Genomic DNA, 22,259 nt, shown 5'->3' on the forward strand with positions numbered 1-22,259 from the left:
TCACATCAATTCCCCAGCGAAATGATCTGAAGCCGGGTCTTGCTTGTCCAAGTAAAACATTCTCTACCACACGCATTGCCTGTCCAACCTCCCTCACAGGTCCCCTGGCTAGCCCGACCGCATACGGTGATTTTTGTTACGACTGCATACCACCCACAACAGAGTTTGCAAGACTATTATCTACATACACATACAGATATTTCACTACACATACACTCCGTCTCCCAAACCCCAGTTCTCTTTCCCAAGCGCAATCGTGGGCTTGTGTACTCAGAAACATGTAGTCTACCGGGCCTGCGGTCACAGGAGGGCAGCCAGACCCAGCCTCACACCGCCTACCGGACAATCCCAACAGCCGCCTCGCGCCCCGTCAACAGCACGAGCAATTCGCCTCGCGACGGCCCCTAAGTGTCTTGCCGTCCAGTCAACCAACCGCCACCAAATTCAGCACAGGCATCCCCCTCGGTTCCCTCCTTCCCTTTCTCAGGCGACCCCAGGTACCTCAAAACAAACATGACCGCCCTTCAACGTTACCTCCCCGCCACACCCACCAAAGCCTTTCCCTGAAGGTGCATACCCAAGACCAGGCTCACTTTCCCCGCCTGCACCCCCTCCGCTCACCTCCTTCCAGGCCCCCCTCGGAACCAGCCGTCGTTCCGGGTTTTTTCCTTGCTTTTCCCCCCGCTTTCCCCCCCCCCGCAACAACAGCCACCACCGGAAATACGCCAGATTCAACCCGGATGCGCGAATCCGTCCGCGCTAAGAGAGATGCTGGGAAAGAGCTCATTCTGGACCGCTCTACCCACCCTGGACAATTGCGGGACTTTGTGGTTCAAGTTTCCTTCTCTTCTATCCAGACAGGAAAAGACGCCAGAGAGTGGGCCTGCGAGGGGATGGGCTTGGTCCGTTTTAGTGGGTGTGTCAGAAACGGAGCGGGGCTTATTTGGAGACTTATGAGGCCAGTGTGGTGTAGAGGTAGAGTGTCGGACTACTACGCCCTGGGAGATCAGGGATCAATCCCCATACAGCCATGAAGCTTGGGCCAGTCACTGCCTCTCAGAGGAAGGCAATGGTAAACCCCCTCTGAATACCGCCATGAGAAACCCTGTTGATAGGGTCGCCATAACTCTGGAATGACTTGAAGACAGTCCATTTTCCATCACATGAAGCAGTGTTGTGCTTAGAATATATATATATTGTTTAGTATTACTGGAAATGCCATTATAGATGTCTAAGGCTACAGTCCTTACGTTGCAGCCCTATGCGTGCTTAAGTTGGAGAGTGCTGTTGTGCTAAGGTCCTGCTTGCAGGCTTCTCAGAGACATCTGGTTCGCCACTGTAACAGTGATGTTGGATAGCACTTTGGTCTGATCCAGCAGGGGTCCTTTAGATTCTTAATTAGGGTTCACTGGTTCACTGGCTGTCTTATCCATGAGCCCCGGTCCAATTTATAGGACCAATTTGATGTTGTTTTTACAGTTATGCCCCACTTTTCCTCTTAAGTAAGTCAAGGCTGCTGCTGCTATTAATTTCATTTGCAGTGGTCTCTAGGCGACTTAATGAAAGATTTAAAAACATACAACATAAAAATTTAACACCCAAATGAAATTTTATTCTCCATTTTATTTTCACAAGACAACTTTGTGAAGTAGGTTAGACTAAGAGATAGTAACTGGCTCAAAGTCACTCACTGAGCTTCATGACTGAGTGAAGATTTGAACCTGGACTTTCCCAGCCCTACTCTGGCACTCTTGCAATTACACCTCACTGATCCCCACTGGTGTAGTTTTGGTGGTGTGTGGTGGACCTAGCCATATTTAATGTGGCAACCAATCATGCAAAAACATAAGCATATTTGTTTGTTGCATTGTGGGAAAATGTTTGAAATCTGGGTTGAGACACATGTAGTGATTCAGTCCCAAAACATGCTGAAGCATATACAGAGCAATCATAATGCTCCCCCTCCAAATAAACAATTTTTGGTGGCTTTACCATATCACCATCTGGGAAGAATGAGTAGCAGCTGTTCATGTTGTACTTCTTTTTTTATGGGCAATAAGCCAGCAAACAAGACCATGTTAAAAGATGTAAGGGCCTGTGTTGAACCATATAATCTGCCCAGGTGTGTCTGATCTGATCATAAAACATGCTTGCTTCTTTGCTTATATTAATGGACTATGGCAGAACTCTCTCTCAGAAGAACAGCCTTTGAGATCAGAAAAATTAGAGATTACCAACATTCCTTGTTCTGGGGAAGAAACTGGTTTTTCCAGATGTTGTATAGTCTCCATTGCAAGTTTTTAAATTTCCAAACAACTTCCCCCATTCCTCATGTTCTTTAAGGACAAAATTATGTTGTTTGGTCTCAGTCCTGGTTTGTACATCCCTTTTAAATTGTAACTAGTGTAAACAGAGGAATATCAAATCCTTTATATCACCCTATACCTGACTTTTGTCATGCTCTGATTCTGTATATTGCTCCTCATATTGCACAGGTTACAAAGATAGCTATTTTTCTAAACACCGGAAGGATAGGTGCTGCTCCTCTTATGTCTTGCAATGAGGAACCGTGCAAATACGGAGCCTGAAACTAGTAACCAAGTGTAGCATTGTTGGGTTCTGAGCCTGGAGAAGTTGGAGTCTAGTTTTAAGGAGCAAGAAAAATGGCACACTCCATAATGGGAAATGCCCTAAAAATGATGCCACAGCACAGCCCTATTCATACAATCCCAGCTATAGTTTTACTCTAGGTAAGGTAATTATTCATCCATCGATCCCTGAAAATAATCTCTTACTTGAGGGTAATTCAAGTCCAAATTCAAGTCATTTAAACCAATTCGTAAGGCCCTCAAGCATCTCAAGTTGGGGAATCTAGTCACAACTGAGGCACCTCTGTCACTGTGGTAAGCTTGTTAGTGAAAGGAGCTACTGGTCTCTGCTGTGCCATCACTGCAGGTGGCTCAAGAGTATTATTCCATCATTCAACTCAGTGGCAATTATCTAACACCAGAGATTAGAGATAGAGATTGCCATCTCTGTTCTGGCTCCCTAGACTGATCTCTTGGACTACCCATTTCTGGTTCATTTCAAACTGATAGCCTTGTCCCAGTAACATTAAATGCTTGAATGTGAGATAAAACATATTTCATTTTTATCCATGCTTGTTTTTCTTTCTCCTTCCTTTGTTGTCTCTCACATGTCAAGTTCTAGACTGTAGTCATCTCAGGGCAGGAATCTATCCTCTAGTAGTTTAGAAGTGTCATGCATATTGAGTGTACATTTTAATTAAATAATGAATCTGGCCAGGGTAGACAATGAGGAGCCTTCCAGATGTTGTTGGACTACATCTCCTATCAGCCCCAGCTAGTATTGCCAGGAATAAAAATGATCAGATTCTAAAACAATTATTTCCAAATATATATATGATTGTGCAGCTGTCATGTTCTCAGACCTTTATATGCAGCCAAAAATTTTAAGAATGTGGATGAGACACAGGTGCTAATCACTTGGATTAATTTTGATATTTAACACATTTTGCACCCTGCTCTTCAGCCAAAAAAGACTCCAGAGCGGCTTACAAAGATCAGTACTAAGGCAGTCCCTCCCCTTGGGCTTACAATCTAAAAGATGTGACACATAAGAAAAGGGGAGTGGAAGGGAGGAGGAAAACAAGCAAACTTGGGTTTTAGTTCTTTGGCAGAACAGTCATGCTTCCATTTCTCCCTCTGCTACAATTTAAATTTGCTCATGCTGTATTAGGTGAACTTAGGTCCGGTTCTGAATTCACTTGGATGTTCCTCTTGCTTTTGATTATTAGTACGTTTGCAAGTACCTTTGATTGTAGTTGTACCTTGTTATATAAAAGCTAGGATTTTCACAACCAGGTGATTTTAGGCTTTATAAAGGAGGTCCTAAAAATGTGAAACTTGTGATAAAATCTCTAGAAATGGAAATCCTCAAAGGAATAATAAATAATGAGGATGTCACCCACATTTATACTACTTAAACCATCAGTATGCAGTTGTCTTCCTTGTCCAGCAGTATTAGTGTAGAAGGGCCACCCATGACCATCATATGTCAAACAACTTTGATGAAGACATGTCCAAACTTAACTTCAAAAGGGAGTTAGACCAATTATTTATTTATTTATTTATTTCAATTCAAGCATTACACACAAACCCCAATCATATAAAAGCTGCTGAAAAACATTTCCATGTGGCATTGACAAAAAATACTTCTGTGTAGGAAATAGTGTGAAACCTGCAGATGGATCATCATAATGTGTGACGATCACAGGTATGCTCATTGATATGTGTATATGTGCTATATGCACATGAGATTTTTCCATTTTGTGATTTACAAGAAGTAAAAGTACCATCAACTATTATAGGAAGGCTTTTTATGTAAGAAACTTATGTAATGCAGCTGCCAAGCTTTTTTACTGTGTCGTTTCAAATATAATTGAAATATCTCTGAACCAGTAGTGTAGTGGCAAATTCAGTAGTACGGGGTCCTTTCATGATAGTAACAGCCATGCCCCCCTTTTATTTTTATTTTTTTGCTGCTGGGATGAGAAGAAAATCCTTGTTAATGCCTTTTCCCATAACAACAGACGTTCCTAGGAGACAATGAGCATGAAAGAGGAGCATGTTAGCTACTGAGAAGAGTCTTCTCAGAGGCTAATGCACCTCCTGTTCCTCTGATTGGTTTGCAGGATGCTGAAGACATTGGGACCCTGCTCCCAAATAAGTGTCTAAGTCCCTCCGAGACCCCTGATGATTACATCCCTGCTCTGAACTATACAGGATCATGTATCATGGCAACTGCACATAATTGCTACCATAGTGAAAATGTGCAAATTAAGACAGATTTTTTAACAAATGGAGGCTGCATAAGAAAAAGTATACACAGATCCAAATCTAAAATCTGAGAGATCATAACAGGAGAGGCTGAATTAGGAACATATTCCACATTAAACTATAGTACGCTAAAGTATTTATTTATTTACTATGGCAAAATTATTGCTATTTTGAAAGTTGTTATTACATAGAAAAATTAAATAATGCCATATACAGTTGAAAAAAAAGTCCAAAGATCCAAAAATAGTTGTACGTCTGTTTGAGGTAAGCTCACCTTACAATATATTTTTTTTTATCATGCTTCAGCTCTGTAGGATTCACTATTCAAGTCATTATGTCTAGTATTTCTCAGGTTTATACTGAGTCTAGTAAAACGTTGTCGAGTCACATCATGTGTCTTACTCCAATATGTAATTAGTAAAGACCATTTCCCCACAAACAAGTTGTCTGATACCCTTTCTTCTCTGAGTCTGAGGTTTGCCAGCTTCACCATATGGTAGAGCAATCCAACTCAGGTTAAGCTGCCATAAGTTGTGCCAACGCAAGAAAAGCTGACATAAAGTTCTGCTGTATCAAATTGCCATTCAGGAGCTTCTGGGTTGGCTGAACACTGGCTCTGCTGGGAGCTGCACAGATCAGAAAGTAAAAGTCTGTTATCCCAAATACCCCTACCCTTTCCATTGACTTCTATTGCAATTATTTTCTTAGACTGACCTTTTTCCCAGTGTAACTTTCCCTGGATTGGGACATGCAGGAGTGCTCTGATCATGAGTTGGATGTGGCCTAAGTCCTCTCACCTCAGCCCCTCCCCCAACATGCCCCTTTTGGGGGCCTTCTGCCGGCTTCTGGTGGCTTCACTTGTGCCGTCCTTGGCTGAGCCAGCTAGGTCCTGGCCAAGCCAAGCTGTGGGACTTACGTTGGTGTAGCCTAGCTGAGCCAGGACTCAGCTGGAGAGCACCTGCATCCAACTGTCTTCAGGCCAGCCTAAATGCTGAATTGCCATGGGTATTCAGAATACTCCAATTTTATCATTTTAGGAATGTTGTGTGAATCAATTCAAAGTGTGACAATGCAAAATAATAAAACAACCACAGTGCGAATAGTGTATTGTTTCAGACATGTAAGTTATGATCAAGGCTATTTTTTAGTATAATTTAACTACTGATTAAAATAAATCAATTTTTTGCTGTAAGAGTTGTTATGATAGAATCTAGTACTACGTTAGTATTTTTCTGTGACGGAAATGAAGATTTATTCAATCCAATCATTATTCGTTCAACAAACTTGAAAACCATGCCCTTGGAACATCAACTACAAAATAGCTGGAAATTCTTCTCTAAGAGCTTCTCAGCACCCTATGCTGGCAAAGTTTAAATATTTCAGTTGATGATTGTTGTTATGTGCCTTCAAGTCAATTACGACTTATGGCGACCCTATGAATCAGCAACTTCCAATAGCATCTGTCATGAACCACCCTGTTAAGACCTTGTAAGTTCAGGTCTGTGACTTCCTTTATGAATCAATCCATCTCTTGTTTGGCCTTCCTCTTTTTCTACTCCCTTCTGTTTTTCCCAGCATTATGGTCTTTTCTAGTGAATCCTGTCTTCTTATGATGTGTCCAAAGTATGATAACGTCACTTTCATCATTTTAGCTTCTAGTAATACTTCTGGTTTAATTTGTTCTAACACCCAATTGTCTTTTTTGCAGTCCATGGTATCCACAAAGCTCTCCTCCAACACCACATTTCAAATGAGTTGATTTTTCTCTTATCAGCTTTTTTCACTGTCCAACTTTCACATCTATACATAGAGATCGGGAATACCATGGTCTGAATGATCCTGACTTTAGTGTTCAGTGATACATCTTTCCCCCTTTAGGATGCACACCTTAACGTGGTGAGGGGGTTTGAGAGTGTTGAAGAAGCGGAGAGCAATGCTGTCAGGAGTCTAGACCAAGAGGCTAGACTCCTAGCAGGGGCACCCAAGGCGGAATGATCAAAGCTGAGACACCAGACTAAGATGCATCCAAACTCAGAGGAAGGCAATGGTAAACCACCTCTGAATACCTCTTACCACAAAAACCCTATGAACAGAGTATCCAAAATGTAACACAAGATAGTGCTGGAAGATGAGACCCCCCAGGTCAGAAGGCACTCACTGAGCTACTGGGGAAGAACAAAATACAAGTACAAGTAGCACTGTGACTAATGATGCAACTGGGTCAAAGCCAAAAGGAAGCCCAGAGGCTCATGAGCACAGGTGCGACAGGACAGGCCAGAGTTGTACGACGCACACAGTAGGAACATGGAATATGAGAAGCATGAACCAGGGAAAGTTAAAAATTGTCAAGCAAGAAATGGAATGCATCAACGTTACAATGCTTCGTGTGAGTGAATTAAAATGGACGGGAATGGGACATTTTCAATCAGGCAACTACAAAATATTTTATGCAGGAAATGAGAAATCAAGAAGAAACGGGGTTGCTTTAATAGTGAGAAGTGATGTAGCAAAAGCAATTAGGAGCTACAACGCAAGGTCTGAGCGAGTGACATCAATGAGAATAAATGGGAAACCTATTAACATAGCCATCATCCAAGTCTACGCTGCAACGTCAAACACAGAAGAAGAAGAATTAGATTTTACGTAGAAGTACAGGAGGAAATTGATCACACACCAAAACAAGATATGATGATAATCATGGGGGACTGGAATGCAAAAGTAGGGAACAGAGAAGAACTAGGAATTGTGGGGAAATGGAGCTTAGGAGACAGAAATGAAGCAGGAGAACGACTTATTGAATTCTGTGAAGCCAATAATTTGTTTCTTGCAAACACATTTTTTGAGCAGCCAAAAAGTCGGCTCTGTACGTCGACATCACCAGATGGTCAATATAGGAATCAAATTGATTATATAATTGCCAACTGAAGATGGAGAAGTTCCATACTTTCTGCAAAAACAAGACCAGGAGCAGACTGTGGTACAGATCATGAACTGGTCGTATCGAAAATCAGAGTAAAGCTAAAGAAGAAGAACAAAGCAATCATAATGCCAAAATACAATTTAAATAACATCCCAGAAGAATATAAAGATCAAATAAAGAACAGATTTGTGTCTTTAAACTTAGTTGACAGAGAGCCAGAAGAACTATGGAGTGAAGTCAGAGATATTATCAGGGAAGAATGCAAAAAGACAATACCTCTAGTTAAAAAGAGAGAAAGACCTCAATGGATGTCCGAAGAAACTCTTAAAATGGTTAAAGAGAGAAGGAAAGAAAAAGCAAAAGGAGATAGAAACATGGTCAGAACCCTAAATGCAACAATACAGCGACTAGTATGTAGGGACAAAGATAACTTTTACAATAGTTATTGTACAGAAATAGAAGAGGACAACGAAAAGGGAGAACAAGAGCCCTATTCCAAAAGTTTAGAGAAATGAAAGAGAAATTTAAACCACGAGTAGGTATGTTGAATAATCGACGGGAACACACTGACTGACAGAGATGAAATAAAAGGAAGATGGAAGCAATACACTAAAGAACTCTATAAAAGAGAAGCCAGGATGACAGATTCATTCACGGAGGAACTATATGATGAAGAACCAGAAATTTTAGAACATGAGGTAAAACTGCTCTTAAAATACTTGGAAGAAACAAATCACCAGGAACAGATGGCATATCAATAGAGTTGCTACAAGCTACTGAGACTGAATCTGTCCAAATTTTGACAAAAATCTCTCAAGAAATAGGGAAAACTAAACAATGGCCCACAGACTGGAAGCGTTCAATATATATCCCAATTCCAAAGAAAGGGGATCCCAGGGAATGCAGTAATTATCGAACTATTGCTTTAATATCCCATGCAAGTAATGCTCAAGATTCTACACCAAAGGCTCTTACCATATATGGAGCGAGAAATGCCAGACATCCACGCTGGATTTAGAAAGGGAAGAGGCACCAGAGATCATAACGCAAACATACGTTGGATAATGGAACGGAGCAAGGACTTTCAGAAGAAAATCACCCTGTGCTTTATAGATTACAGCAAAGCCTTTGACTATGTAGATCATGAAAAACCGTGGAATGCTTTAAAAGAAATGGGGGTGCCACAGCATCTGATTGTCCTGACGCGCAACCTATACTCTGCACAAGAGGCTACTGTAAGGACAGAATATAGAGAAACCGATAGGTTCCCCATCGGAAAGGGTGTGAGACGGGGTGTATTTTATCACCCTATTTGTTCAATCTGTATGCAGAACATATCATATGGAAAGCAGGATTGGACCAAGATGAAGGAGGTGTGAAAATTGGAGAGAGAAATATCAATAATTTAAGATATGCAGACGACACCATACTCTTAGCAGAAACCAGTAATGATTTGAAACGAATGCTGATGAAAGTTAAAGAGGAAAGCACAAAAGCAGGACTACATCTGAACATCAAGAAGACTAAAGTAATGACAACAGAAGATTTATGTAACTTTACAGTTGACAATGAGGACATTGAACTTGTTAAGGATTATCAATACCTCGGCACAGTCATTAACCAAAATGGAGACAATAGTCAAGAAATCAGAAGAAGGCTAGGACTGGGGAGGGCAGCTATGAGAGAATTAGAAAAGGTCCTCAAATGCAAAGATGTATCACTGAACACTAAAGTCAGGAACATTCAGACCATGGTATTCCTGATCTCTATGTATGGATGTGAAAGTTGGACAGTGAAAAAGGCAAATAAGAGAAAAATCAACTCATTTGAAATGTGGTGCTGGAGGAGAGCGTTGCGCATACCATGGACTGTGAAAAAGACAAATAACTGGGTGTTAGAACAAATTAAACCAGAACTATCACTAGAAGCTAAAATGATGAAACGGAGATTATCATACTTTGGACACATCATGAGAAGACAGAATTCACTAGAAAAGACCATAATGCTGGGGAAAACAGAAGGGAGTAGAAAAAGAGGAAGGCCAAACAAGAGATGGATTGATTCATAAAGGAAGCCACAGACCTGAACTTACAAGATCTGAACAGGGTGGTTCATGACATGCTCTTGGAGGTAGCTGATTCATAGGGTTGCCATAAGTCGTAATCGACTTGAAGGCACATAACAACAACAGATGCATCTTTGCATTTGAGGATCTTTTCTAGTTCTCTCATAGCTGCCCTCCCCAGTCCTAGCCTTCTTCTGATTTCTTGACTATTGTCTCTATTTTGTCTCCTTAACCTAGTGGTTCTCAAACTTTTTCAGTTTGCGGCGCACTGTAAAACATAAAAAAAAAAAGTTTCTGGCGCATTTCATGTACAAAATTAAAAATATATTAATATATTTTAAACTATGAATAAAAATAACTTAAACTATAGAAAACTATTACTTACCCTATACAAATGGGTTTCTTCTCATTTTTAAAATATACTTTAATAATATTTGAGGCACACCTAGCCACCTCTTAGGGCGCACCACTGTGCCTGGGCACACCGTTTGAGAATCACTGCCTTAACTACTGTGCCAAGTACTGATAATCCTTGTCAAGTTCAATGCCCTCGTTGTCAACTTTAAAGTTACATAAAACTTCTGTTATTACTTTAGTCTTTTTGACGTTCAGCTGTAGTCTTGCTTTTGTGCTTTCCTCTCTAACTTGCATCAGCATTCCTTTCAAATCATTACTGGTTTATGCTAGTAGTATGGTATCGTTTGCATATCTTAAATTATTGATATTTCTCCTTCCAATTTTCACACCTCCTTCATCTTGGTCCAGTCCCGCTTTCCGTATGATATGTTCTGCCTATAGATTAAACAAGTATAAAATACACCCCTGTGATACTGTCACTTTAACGCGCTCTCTCCTTGCAATTGGTTGAAAGGTTGGAACATTCCTGCATGTCGAAAGACAGCCATGTACCGCGATTGGCTGCGCTAGACGCAGCAGGATACTTCCTGGAATGTCTGCTCCTCAACGTTCCTCCAGGTCTGTTTCAACTGGAAAAGTGGTGGTGGGGATTCTTTTTTATTCAAAATGTAATTAATAGGCTTGTGATTGTTGGTAAGGAGAATGCGGGAGTTTAATAAGCTTTTTGGTACGGCACAAAAAATATACGTGCATGTTGCAGGACTGGTAAAATCCATGTTCCACAGGGGAAAAACTGTTCAATAGCATATTTTACTAACTTATTTCATTGTAGTTTTTAACTAGTCATTGCTTCCGTTCGAATATTGATCACGGTGCAGGGATATGCTTTAAGCATGAAAAAAATTAATCTCTGCTTATCATAGAACGGAAACCAACAACAAAAAGAAATAGCCAGAAGGTTAATTTTGCATGTATTGATCAGAATGGTGATTGAAGATCGGCTAAAAACGAGGAAAGATGTCTTTTTCTTACAGGGCTGAGTGAACTGTAACCCAGGCAAGGATGTTTCCTTGAAATTCGTTTTCTACACATACTAAAGAAGTTTTGCTGTACAGTACTCAAAACAGGTAATAAAGATGAGAGTGAACCCTGGTAACTGAAACAGGAGCTTTTTCAATGTAGCAGGATGGGCTTATAATTTGGATAAAGATAGAGTATTCATATCCATAGCACTAACAGCAGAAATAGTGTTTTAAGTGTTGATGGAATTTGAGCATGAGGAGATGAACTTTATATCCCTGTAACTGTCATTTTAAACTCTTAATTACAACTATTAAACAGAAAAGAGTGGACAGTTGAAGTTTTTCTTGCTCATTGAATGGCACAAGTCTTCAATTCATATTAGTAATTGTAAATGCAGAACAAGGAAGTGTGTAAAAGGGTGTGCTCTTCTGTATGTGTTTAAAGATTGTAATTGGTTGGGGCTTTTATAATGTTAAGGGTTACCTGTGCATTTGGGTAAAAAATGAGGAGCTGGTACTTCTATCTGGATAATTAAGAACATAAGAAGAGCCTGCTGGATCAGACCAATGGCCCATCTAGTCCAGAATCCTGTTCTCACAGTGGCCAACTAGATGCCCAGGGGAAGCCTGCAAGCAGGACCTGAGCGCAAGAGCACTCTCTCCTCTTGCAGTTTCCAGCAACTGGTATTCAGAAACTTGCTGCCTCCGACCATGGAAGAAGAGCACAGCCGTTATGGCTTGTAGCCACTGATACCCTTATTCTCCATGTATTTGTCTAATCCTCTTTAAAGTTATTCAGGTTGGTGGCCATCACTACCTCCTGTTTAACTATGTGCTGCGTGAACAAGTCCTTTCTTTTGTGTGTCCTGAATCTTCCAACATTCAGCTTTATTAGATGTCCACTGTTATAAGAGAGGGAGAAAAACTTTTCTCTATCCACTGAAAGTGCTGCGGGTGCCACAAGTGTCGCAAGCATAGAAAAAGTGCTGTGGATACCAGCACAAAATGGTTGCCATGGACAGCAAAAATAGACGGTACTCCATACCAGTGAGTACTGTTACAAGTCTTGTGGCATCAGAATGGGATTCTTTTACAGACTGAAAATAACGTATCTCCAGGGAAAGTAGTTTTTTTGTATTTCTGTCTGTAGAGAAAATGTTTAAAATGTGACCAGGGGGAGGTGATCTACTAATAATCTATTTAAAAATTCCAGATTTCATAAAGTGAAAATCTAAAATCTGAGACTAGAACTAAGCAAAGTAGTGTATTTTTTTATACACACCTTTTTCAGATAAGGACAATAGAGGGGTGGTTTGAGATGTTAAACTTTTACATTATTATTGTGGCTTCCAAAAGCTTCACAAGCATAGATAAAACTGCAGCAGGAGTATCCCAAACAGCCAGAATGTGTGGTGCACAATGGTAGTATCTTTTATTAGACTTTGGTTGATTTCTTGTCTAATCCAAATATTCTAGCCCTTGTAGAAAGGCCATCCAAAACAATTTCCATGTGATGCAGCTCCATATGGGAGTCATAAAGTTTATAAGCTACTTACTATGTGGCTCAGCCCAGTTGCATGGAGAGTCTCTTCACCAACAGCAACCAAAAATGTGTGCTGTGACCGGTCCACATGGTAACCAGCTTATAAAAGTTACGTCTTCTCATAGACTCAATGCAACATGGAAGTAGTTTACTGCAGCTATTATAAGAGATGTGTGTAATGCTTGAATTGGCCTAGCTCAAGTCTTTATCAAGGAAGTTGTCAGATGTGGGTTATGTGTGGCGAATCTGCAGCATGGTCTCACAAGTGGAACAAGCTGTGGAGGTTTGTGGAGTGCTTGGACATGAAGGCCCATAGGCCTAGCTATGGTATAGGTATGTACTTCCGCCTGCCTCTCTACTATTATGATGCTGCCTTCTCAGTTCAGTAGACTAGAGGCAAGTCACACCAATACACAACAGGAGGCGTGCATATGTACCTGAAGCACACTGTCTCATACCTTGGATTTATCTTGTGTATCACTTGCCAGACAGATTAGCCTTCTCTCTTTTAGATACAGAATATCGTATTTTTAAAAAAGAAGGTCAATCTATATGCTGTTGGGTCTTCTCGCATTTGATAGTTATCTTCACAAGTACCTTTCCATTTAAAAATTAGTCTTGTCCACTTTCTATATCAGGTGGCTAACCAGTGGCCCTCCAGATGTTGCTGGTCTACAACTCTCGTCATTCTTGACAATTGGCCATGCTGGCTGGGGCTGATGAGAGTTGCAACCCAACAGCATCTGAAGATCTGTTTGCCATCCCTGTACTATATTATCAGCTGACATATACCAGATTTCTTTTTTTAAAAAATCTTAGGATACTGACTTGCAGACGTTTTCACAGTGATAAGAATGGCAGGAAGACAGAGTGACACAAGACATCTTGAAACTGATAGATTTTGGACATTCTAAATCTGGAAGCCAGGAACAGCAGCTGTGTGCTTGTCAGGGTAGAACCTTCCATATTTGGACACAATGAAACATGGCTTTCTGTGTCCATAGTAGAGGAAGGCACAGAATAAAGCTAAAATATTTTAACTCAAGGTTAAAGTAACAAGGTTTTATTTACTGCATTCTGTACCTTTTTCGTTCTATTTTCTGGTTGTGAAATTTTTTTCAATTATTTTCTCAGATATTGGAAATCAAAAGCCATTCAACATGACGACAGAAACTTTGGTGAAGGACATTAAACCAGGCTTGAAAAACCTAAATCTTATTTTCATTGTGCTGGAAACAGGTGAGTGCTCTGCGGAAGGAAGATGGTTAGCTGGCTTTAAAGCCCTGATGCACGATAATTGAAAGGCTGATCTGCTTACCTGTTTCATAGTATCTTATCAGTAGGCATAGAACTAATACATTACTTTCCTATATTAATTACAGGCTGCATATGGACTTTTTTCTATCAATAGCAAACCTACTGTGAGAAAGGTATCATTGCATGATCTCTATTAGTATTTCTAAATGAGATTCTTTACAATGGAGAAGCAGACTGGTTTTCCATCAAGCTGACCACAGCTTATTGGAGAATCTCTAGACCTTTTACTCTTGCCTTAAAAAAAGTTATATTTTCATGGATTCTGAGAAGTTTTGCTCTATCCTGAAAATTCTTGGATTGTTAGCTAGTACTTGTGCACCCAAATGCAAGTCAGAATATCGTTACCTCATTTGTAAGTATATGTTGCACATTTAGTCACATCCACCCCATACATTTAAACTACCCTTGTATCATTTTTAATATTCATGGCTTCCTCCAAAAATCCCTGGGAACTATAATTTGTTAAGGGTGCTGGGAATTGTAGCTCTGTGAGGGGTAAAGTTTCCAGGATTCTTTGGGAGAAGCAATGACTGTTAAAGTTGTATGAGAGTACTTTAAATGTATAGTGTGGATATGACCATATCTTACTTTTAATAATAATAATAAATAATAAATTTAATTTTTGAGTCGCCTATCTGGCCGAAACCACTCTAGGCGACGTACAACATTAAATTCAACAATACATAATAATACAATACATAATAAAATACAGCGCAGTCAACAATAACCATTTTAAAAAGCGGCAGTACAGGGCCATCAATAGACAATTTTGAAACAATATAAAGAAATTAGCCCACCCCGGGGACCCCAAAGGCCTGTCCAAAGAGCCATGTTTTTAAGGCTCGGCGAAATGTATCTAGGGAAGGGGCATGGCGAAGATCGAACGGGAGGGAGTTCCAGAGAGTGGGGGCCGCCACTGAGAATGCCCTCTCTCTAGTCCCCACCAACCTAGCTGTTTTCGTTGGTGGGACGGAGAGAAGGCCCTGTGTGGCTCATCTGGTCGGGCGGCTTAGTTGGTGGTACTGGAGGTGCTCCTTCAGGTAAACTGGGCCGAGACCGTATAGGGATTTAAAGGTTAAGACCAACACCTTGAATTGGGCCCGGAAAACAACTGGAAGCCAATGTAGATGAAATAACACCGGCATGATGTGATCACGGCGGCAGCTGTTTGTAAGCAGGCGTGCCGCCGCATTCTGCACCAGTTGTAGTTTCCGGACCGTTTTCAAGGGTAACCCCACGTAGAGCGCATTGCAGTAGTCTAAATGAGAGGTAACCAGGGCATGTACCACCAGTGGGAGCTGATGAATAGGAAGGTAGGGTTTCAACCTCCGTATGAGGTGTAGTTGATACCAAGCTGCCCGGCTCACTGCCGAAATCTGAGCCTCCATGGACAGCTTGGAATCAAGAACAACCCCGAGGCTGCGGACCTGATCCTTCAGGGGCAATTTTACCCCATTAAGATTCAGGTCAGCAACACCCAACCTTCCCCTGTCACCCACAAGTAGCACCTCGGTCTTATCAGGATTGAGCTTCAGCCTGTTTCTTCCCATCCATCCACTCACGGATTCCAGGCACTTGGACAAGGTCTCTACAGCCAACTCCGGTGAAGATTTAAAGGAGAGATAGAGCTGCGTGTCATCAGCATATTGGTGACATCGCAGCCCAAAACCCCTGATGATAGCTCCCAGCGGTTTTACATAGATGTTAAATAGCATGGGAGAGAGGATAGAACCCTGTGGTACTCCACAAGTGAGGGGCCAAGGGTCTGAAACCTCATCTCCCAATGCTACCTGTTGATGCCTGTCAGAGAGAAAGGAACGGAACCACTGTAAAACAGTGCCTCCTATTCCTAATCCCTCCAGGATACCATGGTCGACGGTATCAAAAGCCGCTGAGAGATCCAGGAGGACAAGAAAGGTGGATTCTCCCCTGTCTAGTGCCCTCCTCATATCATCTACCAGAGCGACCAAGGCTGTTTCTGTACCATGCCCAGTCCTGAAACCCGATTGATATGGATCTAAATAATCCGTTTCATCCAAGTGTGCTGACAACTGGTTAGCCACCACTCGCTCAATGATCTTGCCCAAAAATGGCAAATTCGAAATGAGGCGAAAGTTGTTCAAAACTTGGGGATCCAAGGAGGACTTTTTTAGAATGGGTTTTATAATTGCCTCCTTGAGGGCCGGTGGCATTACACCCTCCTTCAAGGATGCATTTACCACCGCCCTGATCCCTTCGCCCAATTTCTCCTTGCAGTTCATAAGGAACCATGATGGGCAAGGATCAATCAGACAGGTGGTAGGCTTCACCGTTGAAAGTACCTTGTCCACATCCTCAGAAGGAAGAGGCCGGAACCGATCCCACTGAACCGGATTGCAACTGGTTAACTCTGGATCCTCTACTGCATCCACAGCGTACAGAATCGAGTTCTTCAGATGTTCGACTTTATCGGCAAAGTGCCTTGCCAATTTGTCACAGGAAGCCTTTGAATGCTCCAAGGGTTCCTGAGCGACTGGACCAACCAGGCTTCGGACCACTTGGAACAGCTTCCTGGGACACCACTCTGCGGATGCAATAGAGGCAGCAAAGAAATCTTTCTTTGTTGCCTTTATTGCCACCTGGTAGGCAGCTATTGCTGCTCTAACCTGTGTTCGAGCATCTTCAGAGTGGGATTTCCGCCACCGGCGTTCTAGTCGTCTCACCTCCTGTCTCAGACTTCGCAACCGAGGTGTATACCACGGTGCTGTCTGAGTTCTGTTCAGGGGGAGAGGACGTTTCGGAGCCACCCGGTCTAATGCTCTGGTGATTCCCTCGTTCCACTCCATCACCAGGGTTTCGACCGGACGACCTTCAGCAGGTTCCAAATCCCCCAGCGCAGTCAGGAATCCATCCGGATCCATCAGGCGCCTGGGGCGGACCATTCTAATAGGTCCTTTACCCCTGCGGAGGGTGTGTGGCATCGAGAAGTCAAAATTCACCAGATAGTGATCTGACCATGACACGGGGGTAAAAGAAAAGGCCCCCAACTTCAGAACACTCCCCACTCCCAGGACAAATACAAGGTCGAGAGCATGACCGGCTACATGGGTGGGCTCAGTGTTACTAAGGTGCAGTTCCCAGGAAGCCATGGTTTCCAGGAAATCCCGAGGGGCTCCAATGAGAGTGGTCTCAGCGTGTACGTTAAAATCCCCCAGTACTAACAGTTCTGGGGTCAACGTTCACACATCCGAGACCACCTCCAACACCTCGGTCAGGGAGTCTGCTGTGCAGCGGGGCGGGCGGTACACAAGCAGGATCCCCAGACTGCCTATATAAGTCTATAATACTCCTGTATTCTTTTCATGTTAATGCTATACATTTCCCCCCAAACATTTTATTGAATACTAAACATGTATTGCAAGTAATACAGTGAACATACAAAAAAAAAATTCTGGTAAGGCCAGTACTGGAAAAGAGAATGCCATACATTCTGAGAGTACACTTTCCTATCCCTTTTTCTGCGTGCGTTTCTTTATTTTTCTTCTGGGAGTAAGGAGCAGCAGCTATAAACGATCCTGTGGGCTTGGGTTGGGATGGAACTCTAGTTTCTTCTTTGCCTGTACTTCTGACATGAAAGTAGAAACATCCTCTTAGCTACCTTGAATTGTGGTAACCATTCCTATCGCCAGGCCGGGTGACCAAGACGAAGGATGGCCATGAAGTGCGGACGTGTAAAGTAGCCGACAGAACTGGCAGCATAAACATCTCTGTGTGGGATGACGTTGGCAACCTAATCCAGCCAGGAGACATCATCCGACTCACCAAAGGGTATGGATTGTCTTTCCAATATGAGTGTGATGAGAGAAAGTGGGGAAGTTAGATGTTGCTTCTGGGACTATGGCTAAAGGTCCATTTGGAGAGAGGAACAAGTATGGTTGGGTTCATTTTCGGCTATTAGAGGTGCAGGCTCACAATCCCTTAGGAGCACAGGAAGCTACCTTATACTGAGTCAGGCCATTGGTCCATCTGTCTCAGTCCTGCCTACGCTGACTGGCACTGGCTCTCCCAGCTTTCAGGAAGGGATCTCTCTACTTGGAGATGCCAGGGATTGAACCTGGGATCTTCTGCATGCAAAGCAGTGGCTCTGCCACTGAGCTATGACCTTTCCCTAATACAGATTACTTACTCCTTTATGCACTTTTCAACTCTGTTGGAAAGGTTTAAAGGCTGCAATCCTGTCTATGATTACTTGGGAATAAGTCCCACTGAGCAATAGTAGACCTGTGCAGCATTGGGCTCCGTGGCTGCATTTCTTTTCCTCTTCTTCCCCGCTACTGCTGTTTCACAGTTCTACTGTGGGTGTGGAATGGTGGTTCTGAGTATAGAGACGAGAAGGTATTTAGATTCACTAGTTAGGAAAAAAAAGATGTGCTCTTGTTTATACCCTCCCCCCTGGTTGCTAAGGAACTAACAACCAACTTGAGTTTGTAACTAATTTTAAAAGGTTATGCTTTCCCTCTGTAAAATCAGAAGCTGATTTTGAAGTTTCAGTCTTTCTCCTCTTTGCACCAGGGCAGATTTAATGCAGCCTGGCCCTTAAGCATGGAACAGGCCCCTGTCTCTTCGAGCCCTCCCTCTTGAGTACAAATCACCACCACCCTGGACCTTAAACATGGCTAGCGGTTCTATTGGCATAGAAGTTGTGGTTAATGGTAACTATGGCTCACTCTTAACCAAGGTTTGAAACTGGTCTTAAGCAAACCATGGTACATGCCAGTGGAGAGATTCTCGTGAGGGAGGGCATGTAATACAGCAGCTTCTTCTAAACCCCTAACCATGGGGCAGGCTGTGTTATATCTGCACTGCACCAGTCCTTGTGAGGTGCATAGGATGTTGTGTTTTAGGTCTGCTTCATACCTGATGTTTAATTCTTCATGAGTAGATAGATATGATATCTGCGGTGTGTGTTCCTTGTGATTGAAGCAGAGGGGATCAAAACCACACACACCCTTCATACATACAAAATGTAAGCTTTTTGATTGCAATCTAGGGAAAAAATAATGTATGAAGCTGCCCTTTGTTTCAAGTGAGTTATTTTAATTAGCTTCTTAGCATGCTATTTTTTCTCCATGATTATTTTTTTGTAACTGGTTTTGTTAATATTTGGATTCGATGGGCATTGCTTTTTCCATCTTTGCAGCATCTAAATTAGTTTTGGGTGTTTTGTTTTGGTCTTGACCTCTGCATCATTCAGTTCTTTGTTGTTGAACTTGCTTTTCTTCTGGAAGCTACATTTTCCATCAGAACTGTTGGAGTACTATAGATATGGCTGTCAATTTGCTATCCCTAGGGCCGGGGCTAGGAATATCTTGTTGATACTAAGTTGCTGCTTGTTTAACGAGGTGGAAAAGCAGAAGTGAATATTAATACTCAGAGGGCATGATCAAGCCCTGTCACTTGGGGAAGGATGGTAGGATTTCAGTGCTAATATATCTGTTCCCTGTTATCTCTGTCTGTCTCTCAGCACATTAATAGGAAGATTTTTGAAAGAGTATATTTGTGAAAGATACCATTTATTTCTTTAAGGGACTTTCTAGTACACTCTTCTTTGTTTCTTCTTTAGAGCTGCAGTACTCTAAGGACAGATTGTTAAGTGGTGGTTGTCAGCTTAGAACATCCATTTGCTCCCTTCTGAGTACCAGATGCTGAACAAATAACAGGGTATGACTGCTGTCTTTGTGTCAGAGATGGGAAACCTGTGACCCTCCAGATATCTTTGGACTCCCATTGTCCTTGGCAATTGGCCATTCTTGCTGGGGCTGATGGGAACGGGAATCCAACATTCTCTGAAGGGCCACAGGTTCCCCATCCCTGTTTTATCCCCTGCTTTTAGGCTTGCCAGAGACATCTACCTGGCCACTGTTGGAAACAGAACACTGCACTGGATAGGCGTTTGGTCTGATCCACTATGGCAAAGTGTTTCACCTCTTGAATGTTTAAAGGCCGAGGGCACATCTGCATAGCAGCTTCACAGCTAAAAGGAAGAACATTGAAAAAGACTTTTAAAGGAGGGGAGATCTCTTTCCTTTCAATGCAGAAAGTCAGACATGTACACTGCAGTACTGAGTGCTATTAATTTTTTTATTCATGGCATTTTTATCTTGCTGTTCCTCCCCGGTGCTCATTCTAGGCTAGGCTGAGAAAGTCTGGACCAGAGCTGGGAAGATTACTTTTAAAAAGTAATAAATTACAGTTACAGTTACATGGCCCCCCAAAAGTAGTAGTTACTGTTATAATTACAATTGCTCCGAAAGTAACTGATTACTTTACTTTTACTCAAAAGTGATTGCTACAATTACATTTTAGTTACTTTTTTTAAAAAAATTGCCTACAAGGTGCTGGCCTTGGCTGCTGCACATCTAAGTAGCCTAAAACAACATTAAAAATAAGCACACGCACACACACAGAGGGTAGTAGAATAATTTTTTTTATCCGTAAGATTAACAGAATGGCATAACAGAATCTCACATCCCCTCACCCCACGCCCAGCAATGATGATACCCCAACACACATATTTTTTGTATATATATATTGCCTCCAGCTCTTTTCTCCTTCCACTCCTGTCAATTGTTAAACAATTGTTTTCTCCATGCCGTCTCGCTCTCCACCTCCTCCCTCCTTGCCTCCTAAGTTCCCATAGAGCATGAAGGAAGAACAACGCTGCACAGAAGCCCAATTTGAAGCACATGATTTTTATTCACAAATCAGAGGAGCAGAAGACTTCCCCTGCTCCCCCCCCCAAGTAATGCATGAAAGTAGTGCTGGAAACATTACAATTACTCCTCAAAAGTAATGAAGTTACTACTCGTTCTATTACCAGCAAAATGTAATGAAGTTACCCACTCGTTACTCAAAAAAGTAATAAATTACTTGTAACTAGTTACTTGTAACTAGTTACTTGTAACTGGTTACTTCCAAGCTCTGGTCTGGACAAATGATCTAGTGAATGTCATGACTAAAATAAGATTTGAATCCCGATCTGCCTGATCCTGTTCTTAGACTAACCATTAAACCATACCAGCTAAGAACTTCAGAGCCGTACTGGATCAGACCAAAGGTTCATCTGGTCTAGCATCCTGTTTTGCACAGTGACCAGCCAGATCTCTCTGGGAAGCCCGCAAGAAGGACATCAGCACAACAGCCCTCTCTTACTTGTGTTCCCTAGCAAATCAGAGTAATGATGGCTCTGCTCCTGCAGGTAGAATATAGCCATCATAACTAGTTGCCATGTGCTAGTATTGGGATTCTTCCCCCTTTCTTATCTGGACCTGTAATGGATCAGCAGCGTTCTAACCACTCCACTGTGTGCATATTTCAAGATCCTGGGGACATTTTATACTTTACATTTTAAAGGAACTTCTGAACCCCTTTCAAAAGATCAGTGTAGATACATCCTTGAGTGGCTTTTCCCTTGTTCTTTTATGATACAGGGCTGTTTCCACAAGTCGCCCTTGTTTTTTAAAAACCTTATGTGGGAACTGTCAGTACACAAATGCAACTCCCACAAAAGATGCAAATATTTCTAGGTCTCAGCAAATCTGCCTTTGGAGTAGTGCATTAATCTCTCTGACGTGATGCCTTTTAAGCATGGGAGCAACTTGAAGGAGGAAGCTTTATTGTAAAATAGGAAACTGCCCTGAGAGAATAAAGGTGTTTGGGAGATTGCTAGCAGTAAAAACCACACAAAACATTGTATGATTGTGTGCGACACCTTTCTTGCAGGAAGGCACACACACATACACACAAATCCTGCAACAAAATATGCACATGTGTATTGTAGCCACACACCCTGGAATTTTTAAACTGAAAGGTTTTGTAAGTACTTTTATTACCTCTAACTAGGTGGAGCAATAGAAAACTGTGGGTTTTTTAAAGCAGAAATCTTACTTTTTACCATTATGTGTTTAAAATAATTCAGAATGAACTGCCATGAGATCCAGGATCTCAGGTGGGGAGGGCAACCTTGGTGTACCTCTTTGATTTGGAAGAGGCAGGGTGTGCAAGGAATATCCTCTCACACTGGTTGTGATCATCTTGGGTGTTCTGTATAAAATGGGACTGGCAATATTGTTGGTGGGCATCAACTTTGCCAACCCTGATTAACTAAATTGAGCATTTAAAAAATTTGTTGGATTCT

At 41.9% G+C, this 22,259-nt stretch overlaps 2 protein-coding genes across 5 annotated transcripts in view; one reads left to right on the forward strand and one right to left on the reverse strand.

The window, feature by feature from the left end:
- RNF41 (ring finger protein 41) overlaps positions 1 to 896 on the reverse strand; it is a 46,529-nt gene extending 45,633 nt beyond the window's left edge. For 2 of the 3 annotated variants that reach the window (XM_061615161.1, XM_061615163.1), the window contains exon 1: positions 622 to 709. The gene's annotated coding sequence lies outside the window, so the exon portion shown is untranslated. Of the gene's footprint in view, positions 1 to 621; positions 710 to 806 lie in introns of those variants that run through there. The other variant, XM_061615162.1, reaches the window with a different exon arrangement.
- A 9,821-nt stretch (positions 897 to 10,717) lies between these two features.
- The window catches only part of LOC133379585 (SOSS complex subunit B1-like), a 43,987-nt gene continuing 32,445 nt past the window's right edge, over positions 10,718 to 22,259 (forward strand). For both annotated transcript variants that reach the window (XM_061615164.1, XM_061615165.1), the window contains exons 1-4: positions 10,718 to 10,819; positions 11,236 to 11,328; positions 13,901 to 14,005; positions 17,752 to 17,890. In XM_061615164.1, the coding sequence (XP_061471148.1) occupies positions 13,927 to 14,005; positions 17,752 to 17,890 (218 nt within the window). In that variant the 5' untranslated portion in view covers positions 10,718 to 10,819; positions 11,236 to 11,328; positions 13,901 to 13,926. The remainder of the gene's footprint in view (positions 10,820 to 11,235; positions 11,329 to 13,900; positions 14,006 to 17,751; positions 17,891 to 22,259) is intronic.

The sequence above is a fragment of the Rhineura floridana genome, chromosome 3 (genome assembly GCF_030035675.1).
Source record: "Rhineura floridana isolate rRhiFlo1 chromosome 3, rRhiFlo1.hap2, whole genome shotgun sequence".
NCBI lineage: Eukaryota > Metazoa > Chordata > Lepidosauria > Squamata > Rhineuridae > Rhineura > Rhineura floridana.